This window comes from Grammomys surdaster, unplaced genomic scaffold, assembly GCF_004785775.1.
Source record: "Grammomys surdaster isolate TR1022 unplaced genomic scaffold, NIH_TR_1.0 1164, whole genome shotgun sequence".
Classification (NCBI taxonomy): Eukaryota; Metazoa; Chordata; class Mammalia; order Rodentia; family Muridae; genus Grammomys; species Grammomys surdaster.
In genome coordinates, this window is record NW_021605583.1 from 51,067 (window position 1) to 61,286 (window position 10,220).

A 10,220-nucleotide genomic window follows, 5' to 3' on the forward strand; every position below is an offset into this window, starting at 1 on the left:
TACACTGATGCTGTGCTCATGGCCACTGTGCACTGATGCTGTGCTCATGGCCACTGGGCACTGATGCTGTGCTCACGGCTACTGTGCACTGATGCTGTGCTCACAGTCACTGTGCACTGATGCTGTGTTCACGGCTACTGTACACTGATGCTGTGCTCACGGCCACTGTGCACTGATGCTGTGCTCACAGTCACTGTGCACTGATGCTGTGCTCATGGCCACTGTGGACTGATGCTGTGCTCATGGCCACTGTGCACTGATGCTGTGCTCATGGCCACTGTGGACTGATGCTGTGCTCATGGCCACTGTGCATTGATGCTGTGCTGATAACCACTGTGCATAGATCCCCGTGTTCATGGCCACTGTGCACAGATATATACTATGCTCATGGCCACATTGTCAGTGGTCAGAGGTACAGGAGCTTGACCATATACAGTGATCACAGGATGTCAGAACATAAGCTCTTCAACTGACTTAGGTTCTTTCACATTTTGTTGTTTTATCTTTATTAAGTGGCATAATTCTGTCTTCTTTAGTTAGTTAAAATATCTTTTAGCTAATGATTAGCTATAAAATTTAAGTATGTTATTTAAACCCCTGTATTTTAGTTTCTTCGTGTACAAAGTAAGAATTGTAATAGTAAGACTCCTCTATAATAAGCCTGTTATCAAGATTGAGACTGTTTTTATAAAATGCTCAGAATGCTCTCTAGTATGACATAATATCCTATGTGGGTAAGTTTTAGCAGTAAATAAATGGAATTTGATCAAGTCTACACACACATATGTAAAGAAAGATTAATCATTACTTCCCTTTCTGAATAAAATTGCTGAGATCTGCATCTGACAACTATATCACTAAAACCTCCATGCTTCTATGAATTCCAGGCATCTGATTAGCATAAGAGACCCCACGCTAATACAAGGTCAGCCAACAGCAAAAACATTGGACTTAGAAGCTCCTGGGAATGTTTTAAGTATCTCAAGGTTAATCACCAGTCTCTGCCTTGAAATTGGCCAATCCTTCAACCACTTCTCCTTCTTACAGACCTAGTGTTTGTTGCTCTTGGAAATGTCCTCAGTACGAACCGATAAAATATCTTGGACCACTTAAGACAATCCCAGCCAGGAACTGCTGTGGGGAGTAGGGATCAATGCTGGAGCTCAGGTAGCCCCATGCCGACGAGGCAGAGGCAAACGGGCACTCAGTATACAAGAGTCCTATTTTTGTGTACATTTGGAAAGCCTAAAAGTTTAATTTAAAAAAAAAAAACACTGAATTACAGCTGAAGGAAGGCTAATATTTATGTGCACCAAATTCTTTGACTTAAGCAACCTATCTCTAGTATCAGTTAACAATGGTTAATATGGTGATAAGAAACAGAATTCATCGGAATTACATGCTACACTCTAGCTGATTTCATTAAGATAAAGGAAAATGTAAGATCTTTTCTTTTCCCCTTCTGCAGATAAACCAAGTGCAATGCCCTCTACTAGGCCTGGAGGTAAGTCTGTCATATGAAATTTGGGTTAATTTGGGACGTTTCACAGCCCTCTTTATAGATTTAGAATCATGCCTTTAGAACAGATTACTCAGTAGGAAGACCACTGGTGTTTTCCCAGGCAAGTTGGACAGATATCTGTCACAGTCAGTTGTGGCAGCTAGCTCATCACACTCTTCCTGCTGTTATTCACGTGAGTCAAAACTGAAAAGTAATGGTTTGAAAATTCCGTTTTGGATGCATCATCATCATCACCACCGATGCTTATCATCATCATTATCATTATTGTCAATATAATCAATGAGATAAGAATGAGCCTAACTGATCTTTTATGAGCCTAGCAGTAAGTCATTGTACCTTTCCCCAGGTACATTAGTCCTTTATGTTGCTCAACTCCAGCTGCTTGTTGGCTGCTTTGGTACCTGAGCATTGGCAACACAAGTCTCACCAAAACCATGGAGACATGTATGGGGAGATGGCTCAGTAGGTAAAGTGCTCGCTGTCCAAGCACGAAAACCTGAGTTAGATCTCCAGAATCCATGGCAAAAAGCTTGACACAGAGATATTCCCCTTCCATCCCATTGCTGGGGAGGCAGAGACAGGGTTTACTTTCCAGTCAATCTACCTGAATCTCAAACTCCATGTTCAGAGAGACTCCATTTCAAAACACAAGGTAGGGAACAGTAGTGGGAGATACCTAATATCAACCTCTAGTTTATGTACATACATAAAACACACAGATACACATTTTTTCACACACATACACAGAACACTCAGAAACACACACACAAGGAAGACAAACCTCTATTGCAACAAATCTAACACTTGGTATTTTACTGTATTTATAAATAACACTGGTCAAATTACTACTGTTTTCTTGTATCCCACTCTACCTCAGAGCATGCCTGGACTATAACACCTTTCTTCAAGTTCTCAAGCCCATGTGTATCTCTCTCAGGTGAAGCAACTGAGCCAGCAACACCCATACTTCCCAAAGAAACACAGAAAGAAGACACCAAAGAAACAATTAAAGAACGCAGAGGTACTTGGGAAAAGTAGACAATGAACTCCTTTGACTAGAAATTAAGTATGGCTACACTTCTTACTTTCCTCTTCAGAGAGCTCCTTAAAAATGGAATTAGGCAAAGCATCTGTGCCATTGCAAACACTGTATTAAATGCCGGGTTTCATCAGTGCAATGGGTACTATCCTAAGATGATTGAGGGAAAGACTAGACAGGAGGTATAAAAGTCCACCCTGTCTTTGTAAAGGAAAAGACTAAGAAACTTTCCTGACCATGGGAGGTGGGATACGATAAAGGCTGGGAGAATGGATGTAGAAAAACAAGAGTAAATAACCCAAGCCATGATACATACCATCTGGGGTCAATATATATCAGTGGATCAAACTGAAGAAATGTGAAAGATAACATCTAAAAGCCTGATCAGCAAAGGTAAAAGATAGTTGGGAGATATACTGGAGTGCTAATGAGCTTTCCATTTCACTCTTGCCCTGAGTTTCAAGAGGGAAATCTGTGCTTTCATCACTGGGAAACTTAAATTCTTTTTCTCTGTGCTTCAGTTTAATCATTTAGCATTTTTTGTACCTAGATGAAAGCATTATCACATCCCTAAAATGAAATGTAATGTTTTACTTCAATTCAGTTCTGACACTGAGGGTCTATACAAACACTTACACACATACACATGCATGCATGCATGCATGTACATGGCTTAAAGGCACATTCTATAACTCTCACACCAGACAGATATAAACCACAAATCTTGAAGTCCTGAGACCACCTGCACTAATGTTCAACTGGCTACACATCCAATAGTGCCTACCAAAGCTGTCGTGTTCAATAATTCACTGGAATTCACAGAATTTAGGAATACAGTGCCTACATATATTACTCTCTAGAATACAAGCAGAGAACAACCAAATAAAGTCACAGGCAGGGAAAAGTCTGGAAGGGTTTCAAATGGTACCGTATGTATCATCTTCCAGTGGATTCAGGACTATCACCTTCTTTGTTATTGTTTGACTATAAAATATCTTCCGAATGCTCCTGTGTTGAATGTTTAATTTCTAAGTAGTAGAGGTATATGGAAGATTCTGGAAATTTTTGGGGGTGGGACCTAGCTGGAGGTAGTGGGCCACAGGGAGCATGCCTTTGAGGCGTATACACGGTGATTAGTATGTTCCTTTCTCTCAGCTTCCTGTTGACCATGATGTGCACAGCCTTTACAATCACTTACCTCCATGATGTTCTGCCCAACATCATGCAACACTGAGCTGAAGTCAGTCTTTCCTCTTTTAAGTTGTTCTTTTGAGTATTTTGCTCTCAGCTTCACAAAGGTAAATAATAAACTTCTCCTAGCATACTGTGTTACCCACCCAAGGAGCTCCATTAAGCTTTGGTGTTCAGAGGTTTCATTAGGTTTTATCACCTAAGCAGGATGGAAGTAATCACTATCAGGTGGTATATTTCCAAGGGAGAATTCTGGTGCCACCCAGCTCAAAGCCCCACTTTATGATCACCGGATTGGTATAACAGCCCCCATTCTAAGAAATCTCTTTACCATAAATTCTGTTCAAGAGGCTCGTGAATAAAAATTCAATCTTCTATCTTAGAAAATGTCAAGTAATTAGAACCTTCCTTTCAAAGACCAGAGATGGAGGATAGCCAAATTCTTCATTATCCAATAGATATGTGAAAATATCTTTAAGAAAGAATAAAGTGCTATCCAAAGTAAGTTGGCATTTCTATCACTTATAATGGTGTTTTAAGTGAATTCTCTATTTTCTGTGTGTTTGATGTTTTTGTTTGTTTTATATTATTTTGTTTTGTTTTGTTTTGTTTTATGCTTGTCAAGTTTCTCTGTATGGTCAGGAAACTTGGATCAGTGGAAAAAGAAGGGTTAGTTTGTAATCCTTGATTTTTCTCACAGTCCTGAAGGGAACAACATCCAGTTTTCTTTTAGAGAATACAGAGTTGGAAAAAAAAAAGAAGAAGAAGAAGACGACCCTCAGTGTTCTTCCCAGCACTTAGGGATTTAGCTGAAGCTACTTGGCCTTGGTTAGATGTGTTGGGAAAGTCTGATGGTCTCCTTTATGTGATCTTTCTCTTCCCTGCAAATGACACTGGGACTTTTGGCTTGATCTTTTTCATTCCTTCTTCCAAGCCTGGGAATTTCTGTGACTGTCTTTGGGAGCAAAGATACATACACTGCCCCCAACAAGCCCTGTTTTGCTAAGAAGTATGTGGAAAAGGAGGATCCTTTTAGTATGAAAAAAATCAAACATGATTTTTACAATATGATTTACAATATATACAAGACTCCAAAATTTAAACTTGCTTACATTGTCACCTAGATTAATAGGTTAGGTAGAAAATGCTCCTTTGTTGAAACTGGCGACTCTGCCAACTGGGAAACTGCATCTGTTTCCTAGGATGTGTTGCTTAGAATACTCTATTGAATGTGCTTTTTAAACTCTGGTTTGAAAACATACATACATACATACATACATACACACCCACCCCCCCACCCCCCCCCCCCCCCCCCGGGGGGGGGGGGCGCGCGAGAGAACTAAGCTAATATATGACTTTTTCTTTTTCAGAGGCTGCTTTGAATCTTGCCTACATCCTAATTCCCAGTATTCCCCTTTTCCTCCTACTTGTGGTCACTTCTGCTGTATGTTGGGTTTGGATCTGTAGAAGGCAAGTAGAACCTTCATCATGCAAACCTTTGCTCCCTCTGCACTCAGATGTTGCCTGGTTGACATCATTAAAAGCCATGACAACTCCGAGAGAAGAATAACTATAGAACTAAGAGTAAATTCTGGCAGGACACGAGGTCCACATGCCAAACAAACAGCATTTCTCTGAGCATCTGTGCTGAGTTGTGATTACACTAGCAGCCCTATGTCCTTTCTCTTCTGTGTGTGTGGAAGACTTTTAAGCAAAGTGAAAGGTAAAACAGTGTTATTCACTTCCTGTGCACCCACGGATCACCCAGTAGAGTGTTCTCCTAAATGTAGGTCCTCATTCCAAAAATGTTTGTTGAGTAATGAATGACTAATGGGCCACATGAAAATTGTGTGTTCCAAAGGATTCTGGGAAGCATCGGACACAACGCCACTTTATTCAGAATGAATCAGCCAAATTCTTTTAAACTGATGTTTCTTTTAAATTGTTTCAAAAGTGTATTGTTCCAAAGAAGCTAAACTAGGTAGCATAGGCAGCCTCTGTGTGTAATCTGGATCACATGCTCGTATATTCTAAGTACATGCGACTGCTCCCCGTTACACTGTTGCTCCCCGCCATCAAGGTAGACACTCAAGTACGCTAGCATTGTCACCTTTACAGCAGAAAAATCAGAGTCCAACTTAAGTTGAATTCACTTTGATAAGCACTGAGATACATTTGTAACAATGTAGAACCTGTTTCATTTAATAATCCCCTCAAATGATTATTATGAGTTTAAGCAATGAACACACACACACATGTGTGTGTGTGTGTGTGTGTATAGCATATAATAAACACTCAAAAGTATTAGACATTACTATAATCATTTTTATCAGTAATTTTCTTGAATTTAAAATAGAATTCAGTTAAACAATTACAGACACATTTTCCAATGACTTATATACAATTGGTTCCTGATTTCCACTTTTAAATGCATTTGTCCCTTTGCCAAGACTGGGGAACATATTTTCTCTTTTCTGTTTTTCTTCCTTCATTTTTAAATGGTCCTGGGAACTTAGGGCATTCCATGTGCCAGACAAGTTGCATTTGGCTATATCCCCAGTCCCTTAAACAATATTTTTAAGTGTTACAAACAAAATGCATTGATAGAAGAAGGACACAATTATACTATTGCAGAGTTTAGCAAAAATACTTTCCAAAACAAATTGTGATTCTTTCTTAGTGATTCTGAGTGGTGGGTATAAGTATAATATTGGAATAGAGATGAGCATGAACTATTTCCAAGCAGCTCTAGTAACTGATACGGTATGGGAATGTGGTTTCTGTTGGTGGTAGAGTCAATGACATTATTAATTTTTCTCTTGTTTATTGTCTAGAATTATGGTAGAATATGGCTAAATTTTTTTTTAGAGATGAGTTTTTGTTTTATTGTTCAATTGGCTAGGGTTTGGTTTAGTGTAATTCTTTTCTACTGTTTTCTGGCCCCACATTCCCCAAGAAGTCCTGGAACCTGAACTAAGACAGTGAATGGTAGGTGTAGGAACATCCATGAGTAGAACAGTTTCCTGGGGTGTCTTCTACCTGACCCACAGAGCCTGTTGGTGTAGGTAGATGAGAAGCAGAGAGAGATGACTTCCTGAGGTCACTTCCCCCACTTTAATAGGAACAGGGACATTCTCAAAACTCTGGTCTCAAATACTCAGCCTGGTTCTCTTCTTCTAGAAAACGAGAGCAGCCAGCCCCTAGCACAAAGGAGCAGCACACCATTTGGCCCACCCCTCACCAAGAAACCAGCCCCAACCTAGACGTTTACAATGTCATCAGAAAACAAAGTGACGCTGATTTAGCCGAGCCCCGGCCAGACCTGAAGAACATCTCCTTCCGGGTGTGCTCTGCAGAAGCCATGCCAGACGACATGTCTTCTGACTATGACAACATGGCTGTGAACCCTTCAGAAAGTGGGTTTGTGACTTTGGCAAGTATGGAGAGTGGATTTGTGACCAATGACATCTATGAATTCTCCCCTGACAGAATGGGGAGGAGCAAGGAGAGTGGGTGGGTAGAAAATGAAATATATTACTAAGACATATGGAGAAACTGGCAAGAATGAAAAAGGAGAAGCAAAGGCCTCCGATTTCTTACAAGGACAATATTCAGAAAGTTTATGAAAAGGCTCAGCTCAGGTCTTAGGGGCGAGCACCGCACCACAACTTCCTTCTGGGTCCCCAAGTCCTCAGAGAGCCTCATCCAGCTTAGCCAAGGTGAGAAGGCACCTTGCCCAGGCGCTGTTGCACAGCAGACTCTCAGTGATTGTCAGACAGTGGCTTCTAACTGATGTTCAAGGGCTGGTGGTGCTGTCACTGGTCAGGATTAAGAGGTGACCAGGGAGCTTGGAAAGCCCACCTCTAGGTTCTGTTTTCCTTGCTCTATACAGCAGCACGGGCAACACAAAAACACAAACTGTCAAAGTCTCTGTATGGAAGCCTCAGGCTGACCTGCACATCAACAATTCCCAAACCTGCACCCCACCCCACCCCTGAAAAAAATCCAATAAAAAGCAGGAAGCAGAATGTTAGTCAGTCTGTGTCTACAGTCCTTCCTCTGCATGTGACCTCAGGGGAACTTTTTTTTTTTTTTCATTCTCCCGACATCTAAACTTGGAAAAATCCAACTTGGAAATACTTTAGAAAGTAAAAATGAGCTGTGTTTGATTCTGGGCTTCTTGTTCTCTGGGTTCAGACAGTATGTGCTGTTCTGGGAATGGGTGGCAGCAACATGGGAAACTGTATGCGGGACTGGTGAAGAGTAGTCATACTAAGGATAAGGAGAGGCAGGCTTCCCATTATCAGAGAAGGCACCAGAAGGGAGGAAATGGGAATAAGTCCTACTGTGTGCAATGGGAACAGAAAACAGTGCTGTCACCGTGGGGCTTTACATGTTAAGTATGCATATGTATGTGTATGTATAGATGTGCATATGTGTATTCTCCACTAAATAACCCAGTACTCCATGAAATTGGATGACTCAAGGCCAGAAGCAGAAGAAATGTGAGTTACTTGAGTAATGAAATGTTGTAATAATTATTTAATAGATGACCACCGGTCATTCGACTATCTAACCTGCAGCGGCTCTGCCTAGTCCAGCCGCCATGTTTCTCAGCCTGAGGCCATGTGCGCGCTGCAGCTAAAACCGGCCCACCAGAAACACCAGCCCTGCCACCCACTAGATGCCACCATGAGAGATGGCTCTGGCAATCTTCCACGATGTCTCCACAAGGCTGGGCATTGTCCAGACCATTCCGCCATCCATGGGGGCCCAGTAAGAGAATGAGGCTCTAATTCTTATAGATTAATCAAAGGCTTTATATGTTTGATAATGATTAATAACAAGATGCCCATACAAAGAGAGTTGTATCCCAATTAGTTAACCTAATTATAAGTTTATAAGTTGTTCCCCACGAGTGCTCTCCATACCTGTGTGGTTCTCCATCCTCCTAAATCTCTGTCCTCTCCAGCTCCTCCTCTTCCTTTTTTCTCTTCCTCTCCCAACTCCTCCTCTTCCTTTCCTTACTCCTCCCACCTTAGCTCCTCCTACAATGAAAAGGAAACAACGGGTACCTAAACATAGGTAGAATCAACAGGTCTCTTGTTCTACAGGAACAATGGGGGCCTACACATCACAATGACCTATTACATATTTATGAATAACTATGAGAAAGGAGCTCAAGGGCTGCAAACACTAAGTCATGATAGAAAAGTAATACTTATTGCCTTGGTTGACCAGTACACATAGTATATTTGTACTGTTAAGTGACACTATTGTTAAAACATATTTAAAGAGATTGGGAATGAGAGTGGTCATTTGTAAAACTTTATACCACCACCAAGCAAGCATGATCAGGAATTAGCAGATCACAGAAGCCAACTCATAAAGGCCCACCTTTAGTAATGAGGAATAATTTGAATATTAAATCATTAAAAGTAAAATTGACAAAGAGAATGTGACTCATTAGATCGAACAGGAAAACATGGGCATATGCTGATACAAGATAAATGAATAAAGTAAAGCTCTGGTGTAGAATGGGGTATTTACATGATTTCAGGTAAAGATCATTAATTGCAAAAGTGACCCAACAGGCAAACACCACCTCAGTCAACTGATCAATGTCAATACTGTGGATGATGGAACGTGCTGAGACTGTAGACCGCACACTGCGGTGTGGTGAGAGGGACGTGCTGAGACTGTAGACCGCACACTGCGGTGTGGTGAGAGGGACGTGCTGAGACTGTAGACCGCACACTGCAGTGTGGTGAGAGGGACGTGGGATCACATCTGCGCCGTCTCAGTCAGAGTGTGTACAAGCTGATCATAAGGAAGCCTTGCACAACAACAACTTGACGGACAATCTGCAAAGTAACTGGACGGCAAACCTGAGCTCTGATGATAAAGACAGCGAAAGCAAGACAGGGGCAGCTGCAATTGGAGGACGGGAAGGTGATGGCTGTGTGCACAACCAGATCTTGAAATGGATCCCTCTTTTCCTGTAAAGTAAAATATTAGAACAAACATGGATGAAGTCTGAGGATTAAATGATAATGGGTTAGTGCTAATTTCCTGACTTTAATGTTGCATTGAGGATATGTCCTTGCGATGCTGGGAATGTCTTCATAGAAAACACAGAGTAAAGTAACAAAGGCCCATGGACCATCAGGTTGACCACTTCCTCTGATTTGGGGACAGGGATGCTCTTTGCACCATTTACAAGCATCATTTCTAAAACGATTGATCCATGCATCTGAAATCAATACACAGGCTGTGGCTGACAGCATCTAACCGTTTTTGATCCAAGACAAAAATAAATGAATTTTTGATAGACCCACCATCAGTACTTAGCCCCAGGTTCTGGCCCAACTCTGAGATTTTTGCCTTGCTCTTACAGGCAGCAGGGAGTTGTGATGAGCCACCCTGTAAGAGATAACTCAAGAGACTTCTTCCAATATTCTCCATCTT

At 41.3% G+C, this 10,220-nt stretch overlaps 1 protein-coding gene across 4 annotated transcripts in view; it reads left to right on the forward strand.

Annotated features, from left to right (window-relative positions):
• Layn (layilin) overlaps positions 1-7,785 on the forward strand; it is a 17,474-nt gene extending 9,689 nt beyond the window's left edge. For 2 of the 4 annotated variants that reach the window (XM_028783722.1, XM_028783723.1), the window contains 4 exons: positions 1,469-1,504; positions 2,460-2,543; positions 5,123-5,222; positions 6,933-7,785. In XM_028783722.1, the coding sequence (XP_028639555.1) occupies positions 1,469-1,504; positions 2,460-2,543; positions 5,123-5,222; positions 6,933-7,293 (581 nt within the window). In that variant the 3' untranslated portion in view covers positions 7,294-7,785. Of the gene's footprint in view, positions 1-1,468; positions 1,505-2,399; positions 2,544-5,122; positions 5,223-6,932 lie in introns of all 4 variants that reach the window. The other 2 variants (XM_028783720.1, XM_028783721.1) reach the window with 1 other exon arrangement.
• Positions 7,786-10,220: the final 2,435 nt, after the last annotated feature.